A 16,315-nucleotide genomic window follows, 5' to 3' on the forward strand; every position below is an offset into this window, starting at 1 on the left:
ATATGATGTCTGTTCAAAAAATTCTGGAACATTCGTAATTTCGTGCCAACAGTGCATTGGAGTGAAATGCAATTGACATTCCTGCAGATGCGTGTGTTTAATGTGTAACTGCTGGAGGTTTCATTCTTGTATGTAGGTTAGTTATTGTTCACCGCTGTACTGAATAGAACGTTTTGTCACACAATTTGCAAATTTCTGGATGGAATAGTTAGAGGAGCAACGCTTCTGCATTAAATTTTGTGTGAAACTCGATAAAACCACTACGGAGACAGACCAAATTATGCAGGAAGTCTATGGGGATGAGTGCTTAAACCATGCTTGGTGTTACAAATAGTTCACACAGTTCAAAAATGGCCGGATGGAAGTTAAAGATAACCCTCGTTCAGAATGCCCATTGGCGTCTACTGATGACACTCATGTCATGAGTGTCAATGAAATGGTGTGTGCCAATCGATGACTGACTGTCAGAGAGATTTCAGAAGAATGTAACATTTCAGTTGGATCATGTCATGAAATCCTGACACAGCATCTTGGAATGCATCATATTGCTACCAAGTTTGTCCCATACCTCATCACTCAAGACCAGAAGATCTTCACCTCGCAATTTGTGAAGAGCTTTTGGATTTTACAAATGAAAACAAGATGTTCCTTAAGAGAATAATAACTGGTGATGACAAATGTGTCTATAGTTATGATGTTGAGACTAAGGTTCAATCTTCACAGTGGGTTGGGAAAGGTTCTCCAAAACCAGAAAAAGCTTGTCGGGTCAAATTTCACAGCCAGGCTGATAGTTCTTTGACTTTTAAGGATTAGTTCATCATGAATTAGTGCCAAAGAGCAAACTGTTAATCGATGGTACTATCGGGATGTATTGCAACACATGCGAGAAAATATGAGAAGGAAACGGCCTGAAATGTGCGAGACAATTCCTGGCTCTTGCATCACGATAACCCCCCCCCCCCCCCCCCCCTCCCCCTCCGCCATTCATCCCCATTGGCATGTGATTCTCGCACAAAAAATGTGCTGCCTCATCCTCTGTTCTCTGCACACCTGCTCGCTGTGAATATGTAAAGTAAAAGGTAAGCGTAGAAAAATTCTGTGAGCGAAGTTCCTCAATTTTTTGAACAGACCTTGTATGTTTCTTGTTGTGCTGTCTGTTGAATTAGTTTGAGTAATACAAGGTATAGTTAACACAGGTAAATTTATATATTACCTTTCACATTAAGCAGATATTTGCTTTTGGCTTGGTTATTTTCACTTTGAAAGAAATGCTCTCCAAATTCTTGAAATTAACTGCAAAACTTAAAGAGTTTAAGGAAAAAGATACATTTTATGCTTATATGAATGAAAACATGAACTGTGAATGTTCTGCTGTGTTTATTCATAGTTGTAAACAGGCTTTAATCTTAAAAGGTCGCCATCTCGCAATACCTACTTAAACTAAATAAGCAATACTATCCATTGACAGCTGTTTTCCATTTATAAGTATGTAATTACTTTGTTAAGCAGTTAGAGAAGAATCCAGTAATTTGAAAACCACTTTTTACGGTGGCTAACAAATCAGGTATTCCTGCAGAGAATCACGTGGAACAGCAGATCGTGCCTTCAGATTCTGATTGTGTGTATTGTGTTAGAGTTATGTGATTAGTGGTTAGTGCAGTCAGTAAATTTATAATTTTTTCTATTGAGCCAGTTTGCACAGTGGTCAACGAATGGGATTTGCGTTCAGGAAAAAACAGGACGGGAATCCCACAATGACTGTATTGATTTTTGTTTTCCGTGGTTTAATTGCACAGGCTTCTGTCCAGACTCAATTAACATAAAAGTGTTCTGGGATGGCACAGAGTCATATTGTAAATAGGTTGTTTACAGTATGATGTGGTGGCATACCAAGAAAAAACTTTCAAGCTTCTGTGGTTTCCGTCTACCCTCGTCTGCATTTGGGCAGCTTGGATTGACATTGCCTCCCCATGCTTGACAGGTGTGGAGAGTACAAAAATTTGAAATAAGCAAATCTGCTGAAGTTTGTGATCAGTTTCATCAGGTTTGGTTGTGTTCAGTTTGCATTTTTATTGCTCATTAGTTTTAACTACTATAATTTGCGTAAATCCAGTACCACACTTCTGCTTCCTAATTGAAAATGGACACGAAGAATGAGATTGCCTTTAGAACCTCCATTACATTATTTAATGGCAGCAGTGTTCCTTCTTACTGTTTGCAGTAAAAGTATAGATGTTGTGAAGTAATACGGGACGAGTGAAAAGTCCTTGGACACCTTCATAAGTTGGAAGATTAAAGGGAAAATTGAAATGTGATGATGGGAACATAGGTTTGATGTGGGGCGGCAACTTTTGGAGTGAATGTCATTCGTGGCCGCCATATTGAAATCCGCCATTTTGAATTCAAGTAATTTTTTTTTTAATGGATAGGGTGGGGGGGGGGGGGGTGGGGGGGGGTGTGACACATCAAATAACACTCGCTTGAGCTCTGGAATTGGGTGGTGTAATTTTTTCTTGTACAGTTTAGAGGTTATTAATGTTCAAAGTTGGGAAATTATCTCCATACCAACTGCTACAACACATGATCTATGTGTTGTCCATCCCATGCAATGCACAACTGTAGTCGCCGTAACCACTCTGACTGCACATGGAGGAGTGTGTCTCCTGCAATTTGGTCACAGGCGTGTTGTATGTGTTCCTCCAGGTGTCTCAAATCACGGATGCTCTCAGCATACACTATCTGCTTAAGATGTCCCCACAGATAAAAATCAAGGAGCGTTAACTCAGGGGATCTGGGTGGCCACTTCACGGGACCGTGGCGACCAATCCACTTCCCTGCCCGTTGTTCCTCCAACCATTCACGGACACCAATGCCATAGTGTGGAGGGGCTCCATTGTGCTGAAAATAAGATGGGAAAATACTGTCATTGTTCAGTGTGGAAGGGAACGCAAGGTCCTGCAGCAGCCTCAGATACTGTGGTGTAGTTAAGGTGTTGTAAATCAAAAATGGCCCAGTGATGCAGGTGTCCCATATGCCACACCACACCATCACCTTCACTGGACTATGTTCTCGATGTGGGGCAACCCAGTTCGGATGTGCGTCACTCCAGTATCGACAATTATGTCGATTATCGTCCTCGTTCAAAGTGGAATACACCTCGCCACTGAACAGTATTCCCTTGGCAAACGAAGGATCCAGTTCATGTTGTTCAGTAGCCCACAGGCAGAACTCCAACCACCGATCAGGGTCAGCCTCGTTAAGTCGATGTTGCATCTGCAGCTTGTAATGATGCCACTTGTTGGTGTGCAATATCCGGACAACGGAGGTTTGGCTTATTCCACATGCTAGGGCCACATGACGGGTACTTTGTTTAGGACTTTTCACAAATGACGCAACAATCACAGTTGCAGTTTCCTCATTGGTGGCAGTCCTTGGTCGCCCACTATGTGCCCTATTGTGAACAGAGCCCGTCTGCCAGAATTTGGTGATCACATGAGCCACCGTGCTGTGTGATACCGGTTCTCTGTCTGGGTGCCGTCTGTTGTAGTCAGCTGCTATTGTTCGGTAGCTGCGTTCCCCTGATATAAGGATGATTTCTATCTACTGTTCGCGTGTCAGATCCATTTTAGATCACCTGGAAAAAAGAGTGACATGAGTCGGTATCAAGGTAACATTGAACATTAATAACTTCTAAACTGTACAAGATCGACAAAAACAAATTACACCACTCAATTCCAGAGCTCAATCAAGTGTTATTTGATGTGTCATACACCCCCCCCCCCCCTTTCCCAAAAAAAACTCCAAAAGTTGCAGCCCCACGTCAAACCTATGTTCCCATCATCACATTTCAGTTTTCCCTTTAATCTTCCAACTTACAAAGATGTCCAAGGACTTTTGACTCGCCCTGTATTTCATGACCATTTTTGCATATTCAGTAATGACTCAAAATGTTGTATACCGCGTCATGACAGTGTATCATTGGAACGATGCTAATGATGTCATGCATCTAGCTTGTGGAGAAACTAGTGCCACAATATAAAGAGCACTATTTGGCAATATCTGCAATGCTATTTGGCATAACATGATAATTTGTTATGACAAAAATTCTCAAATTTTCAGATTAGTCCGAACGACCCAAAGAATGAGCCTGAAATGTGTAGCATGGAATTTTATTGTGTGGTTAATTGCCAGTAATTTAAAATCAATCTTGAAGGCACTAAGTCTCTCAAAAGTTTTAATTCCAGTAATATAAATGGAACATAGCCATATGAAATTGGACACCCCACAGATCAAGAGCAATTGTTGTAGAATCAGTTATGTAGAACTCATGTAGCTCATCAGGTGGCATTGGATAAAACAGATAGTAACCACTGATGATAAGTGTTTCCATGAATATAGAGGTTTTCTTCTTAGAACTATTCTTTTGTACTAAGTGCCAGTTGGGTCATCATGATAAATTATTCACAAATAGAAATAGTTTGGCTGTTTGGTAATTACTGTTTTTAAACTTTGAGGGAACAAATGTCTTAACATCTATGGATGCAAGCTCACAACCCTCTGACGCTGAATGATTGTACTTATGGTTTTTCTCTCAGTGATTCAACAAGACACCATCATTTGCTATCGATTTATGAAGAGAACTTCACCTATGTGAAATAAATGTAGAATGTAGTATCTGCTAATAGAAAAGAACTTTACATATTCACCAATACAATGGTTGCATTGAACAGTGCAGTGATTCATGTATTTGGATCTGATTTGATTTTATCAACAAAGTTAAACACGTATAAGCAGTGTAATATTATAATTTTTGTATTTTAATGGAAGCAAAACTTTCATACATCACCAAGGACAGAAACTGATAAACAGGAGGCAGTATCATTCGGAAGCAATCTGGTATGGAGAAGCAATAAGTTTTCCATAAATAAGTGAAGAATCCCAATTTCTATGGATCCCCATAGACGGATATGAGAAGCAAAGTAATTGGAAGTGTTAGAAGATACAACAGCTAAAACTGGGTACCAACAAGACACTGCTACAGTGATCCATGACACATATTGTTTTTTAAACTAAGCCTCAAAAAAAAAAAAAAAAAAAGAAAAAGCTTCTTGTCAGATTTGGAAATCATGATGTTAAGGACATGGATGTTGAATATTTAAGGTTGCTACACGAATAATGAACATCAGTTTATATTAGCCATGTGAATTTAATAGACAGCGAACTTCAGTGAAAATCATTTTTTGACAAAACAACATGAAACTGAATAGCGTGTGCCGTACTACGAGTAACTTGTCTGTCTAATATTCTATACGAACTTGTAACTACTTTCAACATCCGTATTATTTTCATAAGCAATAGTGATTTTACACGAATGCAAGATAGATAGAAACTCACTAAATTTCTGTTAGCACACAGCCTGGATAGCCAACACTATTAGACTAAAAATAGTACATGTTTTAGTAATGATTACTAACTTTGCTGGTGTGCTGCTGTTCTTCAATATTATATTTACGCAACATTGAGAACCATACACCAATAAATAGAGAAGTCAGTAAATAAATACTATTGTCAGCTTGGCACGCTCACAACTCTCCACTTATGAAAGACAAGTAAACTGATTTAAATGCATACTGAGGTGGTAGTTTGATGCAATATGTAATGGTCTTGACAAATATGATTTATGTACAACAAATATTTGAAATCTTGGACAGTAAAGGTAGCAGTGATATTTTGTAGAAAATTGTAGGATATTTAATGATTAAAGTATCAGTTTGTGTTTCATCCAAGAACATAGAGTTGAGAGAAGGGAAATGGAACAATCTTCTTATGTTAAGTTTATCGCTCTACTTTGTTTCACAAATGAAGTGAACAGCAACTTCACTCAAGCTCCTAAGTTAAGGGTTCTTTGGGAGCCACAAAACGTGATCAATAGTGATAGTGTGTGACATAAAAGGTACTGCGGCAACACTTTGACACTGTCACAATAATATGATTCAAGGCATCCCATAAACCAGGCATGAGCACAACTGTTGGGAACAGTGTACTCCACGTTTGGTGTGCAGAATGAGAAATAGGATGGGATTAATGTGGCAATACTTCATGCACAATGGCACTCCATGCTGTTTATCAGGTCGCCTGTTGTGGCTAGTGCTATTGCCGCCAAACACTGAACAACTCCACTCGGAAAAACAGCAAAGGTCTATGGCTGCAATGTTGGATCTGGAACACTTTGATCTAGGACTTTCCATCTTCTTCCCGGTTTGTGCCCAATAAGCAAAATAGACATTCTAAACATGGTATCCTCATGTTGCAGCACCAGCTGTGACAAATGACCACAGCCAAGTGCAAGGGTGTCGCCGTACGGAGCCCTTTCCAAATCATTGATAGCTTTGTAACTTGTTCAATGGTCGTACTAGATGAACAAGTTAGTAAATTCCCTAAGCTAACCCACCCATGATCAGGACACTACCCTGTTGTTACTGAATCCACTACCATGGCAGCAAGATGCTACATGCACCAAGCTGTGTGGGCCTTTCATTACGGGAAATTCGTGTAGTGGATCCCAGAGCATACAACTTGACATCTAAAAGTTGATAATACACTAAATAAAACATGTCATATAGAGGCCTCCAAACTGGGCAGATGCTGTACTGATAGGATATTATCAGATGCGTAAAGTTACATATCAGTTCTGTTGTTGCCTCCACTGTTTTTTACTGTTTCTGTTTCCCTGGAATCTTGTCAGCATTTATAAAATAGCATTACAGATAACAGTTAACTCCCAGCTCACCTTATGCTCACTGAAGTTGATCTCCATCTAAAAGTGATCTGGCCACATGTTCCAGATGTGTACAGGCTGCCGACTTGCTTCCCTGTGACACAAAAGCTGTGTATCCAACACACCCAACACACAGTCTGAACCACTAGATCCCGAACCTCTCTCAAAAACCTGGTAGGTTGTGGGAACACGAAGTGGTCTTGTTTGGGTGTGCCATGTATATAACATATCCCCATTCTGCTCCAACATTGTTTGGTCTACAATGTGTCACCATGACTCTTGTTTTAGTGGGTCTTCAGGTGTGTTAACTTATTGGTTCTGACATTTTTGTGGTTGACTTAGTAATCTAAGTAATATGATTCCTGTACACTCTGAAGTAATTTTGAAAATTTGTTTGTTTTTTATGAGGTATTTGTCTTTGACTTTCAGCATCTACCCCTCACAGCATGAACCTGGGACAGTACAAATCCCTATTGGCAACAATACAGGATCATTGCCAGACCTCACGAGTTTCCATTTCCCACCGCCTCTCCCAACGCCTCTTGACCAAGAAGACCATAGCAGCTCTCCGTATAGCACAGTAAGTAAGCTGTTTGCAATTTTACTTCATAAATAGCTAACATTGAATTTAAACATATAATTAGTATTCTGATACTTTTGCTACCTACGATAAAAAGCCAAGAGAAGATACCAGCCTCTAGAATGGTTCAAATGGCTCTGAGCACTATGTGACTTAACATCTGAGGTCATCAGTCCCCTAGAACTTAGAACTACTTAAACCTAACTAACTGAAGGACATCAGACACATCCATGCCCGAGGCAGGATTCAAACCTGCGACCGTAGCAGTCGCGCGGTTCCAGACTGAAGCACGTAGAACTGCTCGGCCACAACAGCCGGCCAGCCTCTAGACTTTCACCCCTCAGCACTGGCAATACCCACCATCCATCAATTGCAGTTCACATCAGTGGCCAACAAAATTGCTCAAGGTTACACAGAAAAATAAATTATGCATACTACAAAAATTTTCACTGCTTTCTCCCAAAGGTGGAAACCACACCAGATTTAAGGTGGTTTATCATGCCTCTCATATTTGTGCACTTACTTCGCTGCTTACAGATGATAGTATCAAGGACCTTAAGGAAAATAAAACATTTATTTTCCGTTTTTAAAATTTTAACTATGGGCTTATATATGTTGTGATTATCATAGATCTAAATAGGGTAACTACTTCAACCATACCCTGTTACCGTGATATAGAGCTACATGTGAGTTGTCAAGATTTCAGTATAATTGTTGAAAGTCTTGTGGAATGCACATAATATACACATGAACAAGAGTGAAAGTGCTGCTGCTAAGATACTACACATTGCCTTTCTTCAGAACTAGCCTGTTCAGCTCTCTCTCTCTCTCTCTCTCTCTCTCTCTCTCTCTCTCTCTCTCTCTCTCTATGTTGATTATATTGTTCTGGTGTGGCAGCTGGACTGGAAGGAGGGGCTGTGTTGGGTGAAGTGGACTTGAGGAGGAACAAAGTAAGTAGGGGAGAGATGGGTGGCTAAGGGGTGAGAAAGAGAGACTACAAAGGAAAAGAACAGAAATGTGTTATGGTGAGGTTGCTTTGGCACAGATGTGGTGAGTTGTGTGTGCTACAGAATGAGGTGGAACATTGTATTGGAGATGTAGATAGATTAGAGGAAGATACTGAAAGCGGAGTGTGTGAGGACAGCCAGTGAAGTCAAGCACACTGTGCTTAGCAGTGTGTTCCAGCATTTCGTTGTCACCGCTGGTCTTGGGCCACATTTTGATTGTGGCCTTTCGTTTGTTTGGACAGATGGTTGCTGATCATGCTGACATGAGAAATGTGCATAAGTTGCGGCAGAGATGGTATATGATGCAGCTGCTTTAATGTGTAGCACTGCCTCTGATAGATAAGGTTGTGCCTGTAACAGGGCTGAAATTGCATATGCTGATGGCACATAGGTCAAGTCTTGCACCTGGGTATTACTTAAGAATATGACCATTTGATTAGGGGTTGTGTGTAGGTGTGGCTTAAGGATGGAGCAGTACATAGGGGTGTGTAGCAGAATTCAAATTTGAAAGAGCACTGAAGGATTTTGGGTCAGATGTTTCTCATTTATAGCCTCAGTGATGATAAGTTAGAGCCTTGTCATACAGCACGGTAAGTTGTTCCAGTCCAGGGCTACAATGGCTACCGAGGAGGGAGCTCCTTTGCATCTGGTTCATGGATGTGACTTGTGGGTAAAGAGAATGTGTAGATATGGTCAAGAATATTTGTTTGTGGATTGGTTTTGAACGGTAGTGCCTGTCTGTCTTATAAGGAAACCTCACCAACTTTACCTCATATTTTAAGGATAAAATAGCTCACTAGCAGGATATCACCCCCACAAAAATTTGTTTCATAATTCTGATAGTGAGCGGCTACAGAAGTACAGCTTTTAAAACTTTGGCATGCGCCATACGTTTGTCATTCACTTCACTACACTGCAGCCACTTAATACCCAAGCACAAAGCACTGTATACTGGAGTGAGTAAAGGATTGTGGAATATTATTTTGACATTGGAAACATGAAGTTTTGCTGTGTCAAGGTGTGTAGGATCTAATCTGTAGCTGGTGCCAGGGATAGATTTCTCTGCTTTGAAAAGTTTTGTGTTGCGATTCACAAAAGCAGTGCAAACATATGAAATGACTCTGTCCTTAAAGATGCAGTGAAGTGCTACTTAATTATCATCATCTAGCACTGTTAATGTGAAGTACATCTGCAGGAGATGTGTTGTTCTTCTGCTTGATTGGCATGATTAAACTGTAAACTGAAAATAATTAACTTCATTTCTTAACAATTCTTCTGCTTCTTAGGCTGATTCATTTTGTTTTTGAGGCATCTATATAGCTGCAGAATTTCAGTACAAGAATATTGTTAAAATAATGTTTAACTACAGGGTGTATATGCTCCGGGAAATCCCCCCTGCGGGTCCGGGGATTAGAATAGGCCCGAGGTATTCCTGCCTGTCGTAAGAGGCGACTAAAAGGAGTCCCTCCCCCTCAAGGGGGTAGTTAGCGCCTGCGTCCGGAGACGGACGGTTCCACGACCTCTATTTGCGGTCATTTTGCTTTTTCACTTCTCGTTTCTTCCTTCCTTTGGTTGGTTCCTTCCTTTGGTTGGTTCCTTTCTTTGCTCTTCTCCATCTCACTGTCTTCCGTACTCTTTCCCTTGTCTTCTTCTCCTTGCCTTCACATTGCCTTCTTCTCCTTGCCTTCTCTGGTCTCCACCTCGGCGTTTGAGACAGTCTGTCCTCTCTCTCCCTCTCTCTCTCTTCTTTTTCCTATTCTTCCTTCCTCCCTGTGCGCGCCTGAAGGCCGACCCACGCGTTCGCACGCGTAGCCAGTGACGGGGTAACGCGTTTTCCCCGCCCTGGGTAGACAAGTAAGGCACGCACGTACCCCATGGTAAAGTCCAGGCCCAGGGAGGGGTGATTGCCTGAGCTGATACCTTCTGAACATGCCGATTGGTCCCTCTGTCTGTTTCTCGGGAGGTGTGACCTGAGGTGTAAACATTCACCTAAGGCGGGAGTGCCCTCTGAGAGGGTCCCCACAAGGAAGGAGCGCGCCATCGGAAACGCTGGCAATCATGGGGGATTCCTCCGCAGTGGATTTCTCTTCTTCTCTCTCGACTTCTGCCCATAAACGGAAACTTGACCAGCCACCAGTGACAAAAGTACTACCGCCTGCCCCACAGTTCCTCGTAGTTTCTCGATCTGAGGACGGCAAGGATTTTTCCTCTGTCAACCCTTTCATTATCCAGAAGGGCGTAGATGCCATAGTCGGATCTGTCAAGTCGTGTACCAGGTTGCGTAATGGTACCTTGTTCCTAGAAACTGAGAGCACCTTTCAGGCACAAAAACTGGTCGGACCACACTCCTGTACACGTTCCCTGTCCGGGTGGAGGCTCACCGCACTTTGAATTCGTCTCGTAGTGTGGTATTAACTCGATCACTTGACGGATTGACTGATGAGGAGATTCAGTCTTTCCCCGCTGAGCAGGGCGTGACGGCTGTCCATAGGGTCATGAAAAAGGTCAACAATGACCTTGTACCGACCCAGACACTTTTCTTGACCTTTGACAGTGTTCAGCTGCCGTCGCGTATCAAAGCGGGCTACGAGGTTATTTCTGTTCGCCCCTATGTCCCGACACCTACGCGCTGCTACCAGTGTCAGCGTTTTAATCACACTCGCCAGTCTTGTTCCAATGCGGCTAAATGTGTCACTTGTGGCAGGGATGCCCATGAGGGTGACTGTCCACCTCCGTCTCCTTGTTGTGTGAACTGTTGGGGTGACCATGCAGCGTCCTCCCGCGACTGTCCCATCTACAAGGAAGAACGCTGTATCCAAGAAATTCGGGTCAAAGAGAAAGTTTCCACCTCGGCTGCTCGCAAGCTATTTGCTAGTAGGAAGCCCGCGCTGCTCCCAGCGGGAAAGTACAGTACTGTCCTCGCCTCTCCTCGGACTACCAGGGAGGTGGCGACGCAGACATGCGATCTGACCTTCGGCACCACGGTCGTCCGATCGGCCAGTGCTAAGATCGCGCGGTCGACGTCTCCTCTTCCTCCCGTCACCCCTCCAACACAAGCCCCTTCATCAGCTTCTGCCAAGACGAAGACCCAGAAATCAGATGCACGGGCCTTCAAGAAGGAACTGTCCCGTGCAGACTTCCTACGCACCTCGCACTCCCAGCCGTCGACCAGTACTTCCACTAAAAGACCTTCCAAGAAGGCTCATAGGAAGCACAGTTCTCCTTCTCCTCCACGGTGCATTTCTTCTCCTGCGCCACCCAGCGGTTGCCGCCCCAGGCTGTCATCCGTTTCGCCTGGTCGCACCGCTGGTAGCCGAACATCTGGCCGTCCACCGGCGGAGGAAGCTCCCCCTCCCAGCCATCTTAACGAGATGGCTGCTGAACCTATAGAACCAATGGACGATGACTGTCCGCCTACAGATAGCGGCAGCAGTACTCGCTCGAAGCCAGGCCCTCAGCGGCCTTCGAGGTGACCCCTTCTTTCATCTTCCTTTTCTTCTCACGATGGCACTTATTCACTGGAATATTCGCAGCATTCGCTCCAACCGAGAGGACTTGAAGTTGCTGCTCCACTTGCACCGTCCACTTGTCGTAGCCCTCCAGGAAACGAAGCTCCGCCCATGCGATCACATTGCCTTGGCACACTACACCTCTGTGCGTTTTGACCTACCCCCTGTGGTAGGTTTTCCGGCTCATGGAGGGGTTATGTTGCTGGTCCGGGATGATATTTACTACGATCCCATCACATTGCACACCGGCCTGCAGGCAGTTGCCGTCAGAATTACTCTCCCCACTTTTACATTTTCTATTTGTACCGTTTACACTCCATCGTCATCTGCCGTTACCAGGGCAGACATGATTCAACTTATTGCTCAGCTACCTGCACCATTTTTGTTAACTGGAGACGTCAATGCCCACCATCCCCTTTGGGGCTCTCCAGCATCCTGCCCGAGGGGCTCCCTGTTAACAGACCTTTTCAACCAGCTCAATCTTGTCTGCCTCAATACTGGCGCCCCTACTTTTCTTTCGGACACATCTCACACCTATTCCCATTTAGACCTCTCTATATGTACTACCCAACTTGCACGCCGGTTTGAGTGGTATGCCCTTTCTGATACATATTTGAGCGACCACTTCCCATGTGTCATCCATCTCCTGCATCATACCCCCTCTCCGTGCTCAGCTAGTTGGAACATCTCCAAAGCCGACTGGGGGCTCTTCTCTTCCAGGGCGACCTTTCAGGATCAAACCTTCACAAGATGCGATAGTCAGGTCGCACACCTCACGGAAGTCATTCTCACTGCTGCTGAATATTCCATCCCTCACACCACTTCTTCTCCACGTCGCGTGCCGGTCCCCTGGTGGACCGCAGCATGTAGAGACGCTTTACGTGCTCGTCGACGTGCTTTACGCACCTTTAAACGCCACCCTACAATGACGAATTGTATCACTTATAAACGATTACGTGTGCAATGCCGTCGTATTATTAAAGAAAGCAAGAAAGCCAGCTGGGCTGCATTCACAAGCACCTTCAACAGTTTTACTCCTTCTTCTGTTATCTGGGGTAGTCTGCGCCGTCTATCTGGCACTATGGTCCACTCACCAGTTTTTGGCTTGACGGTCGCGAATGATGTCCTTGTGGCCCCTGAGGATATATCCAATGCCTTCAGCCGCTTTTTCGCAGAGGTTTCGAGCTCCACTCATTACCACCCTGCCTTCCTCCCTCGAAAACAGGCAGAGGAGGCTAGGCCACCTAACTTCCTCTCCTCGAATTGTGAAAGTTATAATGCCCCTTTCACCATGCGGGAACTCGAAAATGCACTTGCCCGGTCACTGTCCTCCGCTCCAGGGCCTGATTCTATTCATATTCGGATGCTGAAGAACCTTTCCCTTGCGGGTAAAGGTTTCCTTCTTCGTACTTATAATCGCATCTGGATTGAGGGACATGTTCCCGCATGCTGGCGCGAGTCTATTGTACCGATTCCTAAGCCGGGGAAGGACAAGCTCTTGTCTTCCAGTTATCGACCCATCTCGCTTACCAGCTGTGTCTGTAAGGTGATGGAGCGAATGGTTAACTCTCGTTTGGTTTGGCTGCTCGAATCTCGGCGCCTACTTACCAATGTACAATGTGGATTTCGTAGGTGCCGCTCTGCTGTTGACCATCTGGTTACCTTGTCGACCTTCATTATGAATAACTTCTTGCGGAAGCGCCCGACCGCGGCTGTGTTCTTTGATTTGGAGAAGGCTTACGACACCTGTTGGAGGGCGGGCATTCTCCGCACCATGCATACATGGGGCCTTCGCGGTCGCCTCCCTCTTTTTATTCGTTCCTTTTTAATGGATCGACAGTTCAGGGTACGTGTGGGTTCTGTCCTGTCTGACATCTTTCACCAGGAGAATGGGGTGCCACAGGGCTCAGTTTTGAGCGTCGCTCTCTTCGCCATAGCGATCAATCCAATGATGGATTGCCTCCCAGCTGATGTATCAGGCTCCTTTTTCGTGGATGATTTTACCATCTATTGCAGTGCGCAGCGTACATGTTTCCTGGAGCGCTGTTTTCAGCGTTCTCTTGACCATGTTTACTCCTGGAGTGTCGCCAATGGCTTCCGTTTTTCTGCCGAGAAGACGGTCTGTATTAACTTCTGGCGCTACAAAGAGTTTCTCCCACCTTCCTTACGACTCAGTCCCGTTGCTCTCCCATTCGTGGAGACAACAAAATTTTTAGGTCTTACATTTGACAGGAAACTTAGCTGGTCTCCACATTTGTCTTATTTGGCTGCCCGTTGTACCCGTTCACTAAATGTCCTCTGTGTTCGCAGTGGTATGTCGTGGGGAGCGGATCGAACCGTCCTACTTCGCCTATATCGGTCGATCGTCCGCTCAAAGCTGGATTATGGGAGCTTCGTATACTCCTCTGCACGGCCGTCCATCTTACGCCGCCTCAACTCCATACAACATCGGGGTTTACGTCTTGCGATTGGAGCATTTTATACTAGTCCTGTCGAGAGTCTTCATGCTGAAGCTGGTGAATTGCCACTGCCCTACCAGTGCGATATACTGCTTTGTCGGTATGCCTGTCGGCTACTGTCAATGCCCGACCACCCGTCTTATCGTTCCTTTTTTGACGACTCTCTCGATCGTCAATACGGGTTGTATGTCTCTGCCCTGCTACCCCCTGGAGTTCGCTTTCGTCGCCTCCTTCAACACCTTGATTTTTCACTCCCTGCAACCTTTAGAGTGGGCGAGAGCCACACGCCACCTTGGCTCCAGGCTCAGGTTCGCGTTCACCTTGACCTCAGCTCGCTCCCAAAGGAGGTTACCCCCAGTTCGGTATACCGCTCCCATTTTGTCGAACTTCGTTCGAAGTTCATTACTATGACCTTCATTTATACAGATGGCTCTAAGACCAATGACGGGGTCGGTTGTTCTTTTATTGTCGGGGCACAAAGTTTCAAATACCAGCTCCATGGCCATTGTTCGGTCTTCACGGCTGAGCTCTTTGCCCTCTACCAGGCTGTTCTTTACATCTGCCGCCACCAACATTCTGCTTATGTCATCTGCTCCGATTCCCTGAGTGCCATCCAGAGCCTCAGTGATCCGTATCCGGTTCACCCTTTCGTGCACTGGATCCAACGCTCTCTTCAGCAGCTGGTGGACGACGGTTCTCCGGTTAGCTTTATGTGGGTTCCTGGCCATGTAGGTATCCCTGGGAACGAAGCTGCAGATGCCGTGGCCAAGGCTGCGGTCCTCCAGCCTCGGACAGCTTTTTGTTGTGTCCCTTCATCAGATTGTAGCAGGGTCATTTGTCGGCGCATTTTATTGCTGTGGCATGCCGATTGGGCTGCACTTACGGACTACAAGCTTCAGGCCTCTTCCCGCGGCTTGGACGTCCTCCTCACACCCCTCTCGGCGGGAGGAGGTAGTTTTGGCCCGGTTACGAATTGGACACTGCCGGTTCAGCCATCGCCATCTGCTGACGGCTGCGCCGGCGCCGTTCTGCCCATGTGGGCTTTTGCTGACGGTCCGCCTCATTTTAACGTCCTGTCCGGATTTTACTACACTGCGTCTTGATCTTGGCCTGCCATGTACTCTCGATGCTATTTTAGCGGATGACCCAGGAGCAGCTGCTCGCGTTCTTCGTTTTACCAAACTGACCAACCTGTCTAAGGACATTTGATTATGCTGTCTTTTTAATCCTATGCCTGTCGATCTTTTATCGTGTTTTCCCTTTTAGTTGCTGTTTTAAACTTGTGCCTCGCGGTGCATTCCTACCGTAATCTGGGCGCCAATGACCGTTGAAGTTGTGCGCCCTAAACCCACAAAAAAAAAAAAAAAAAAGAAAGAAAGAAAGAAAGAAAGAAAGAAAGAAGAAAGCTCCGAGAAATCCAGGAAAAACCTGGGAATTTTATCGTCCTGGAGAAAATCAGGAAAAACCCAGGAATTTTTTAGAATTTCGAGAATTTTTCATTGTCGTAGACTTCAGTTAAATGTTTGAAATTTTGACTGGTAAGAACTGATTAACAGCAAAATGTGTCAGTCTTTAGGAGAAGACTATGGAATACTTCATAACAATAAACTGCTGCCAATGAGCGTGACATCACAACCGTTTACATTAAGGTCTTTTGAGCAGTTGCCCGCAGGCTCACTTGAATGTGCAGATGAGTTGCATATGGGCAGTACTTTTCTCCTGCTTTCGGTTAATTGAACTGTGGCTGTTAGCTGTGTTAGCAGTAGCAACAGGCAGTCAGATTCTACCCAGAAAAATTTTTCTGGCACGCCCAAGCTGCTGGATTGCCGCATGTGCATAGCAGTCTGCGTTATAGTGGGAAGAGGGTTAGTCTCCACGTAAGCTGTGTTTATGTTTAGTGATTTTACTGTTTCCTCTTCATTTACTCTTCTCACATCAAATGAAAACATAATGGATTTCTGTGGTTGGGAGCTATCACATGA

The 16,315-nt window shown here is 44.7% G+C and overlaps 1 protein-coding gene across 3 annotated transcripts in view; it reads left to right on the forward strand.

The window, feature by feature from the left end:
• Positions 1-16,315, forward strand: part of LOC124613234 (CREB-regulated transcription coactivator 1-like) — a 382,746-nt gene that overhangs the window by 143,347 nt on the left and 223,084 nt on the right. For all 3 annotated transcript variants that reach the window (XM_047141909.1, XM_047141910.1, XM_047141911.1), the window contains one exon: positions 7,208-7,358. In XM_047141909.1, coding sequence (XP_046997865.1) covers positions 7,208-7,358 — 151 coding nt within the window. The remainder of the gene's footprint in view (positions 1-7,207; positions 7,359-16,315) is intronic.

The sequence above is a fragment of the Schistocerca americana genome, chromosome 4 (assembly GCF_021461395.2).
Source record: "Schistocerca americana isolate TAMUIC-IGC-003095 chromosome 4, iqSchAmer2.1, whole genome shotgun sequence".
NCBI classification, from domain to species: Eukaryota; Metazoa; Arthropoda; class Insecta; order Orthoptera; family Acrididae; genus Schistocerca; species Schistocerca americana.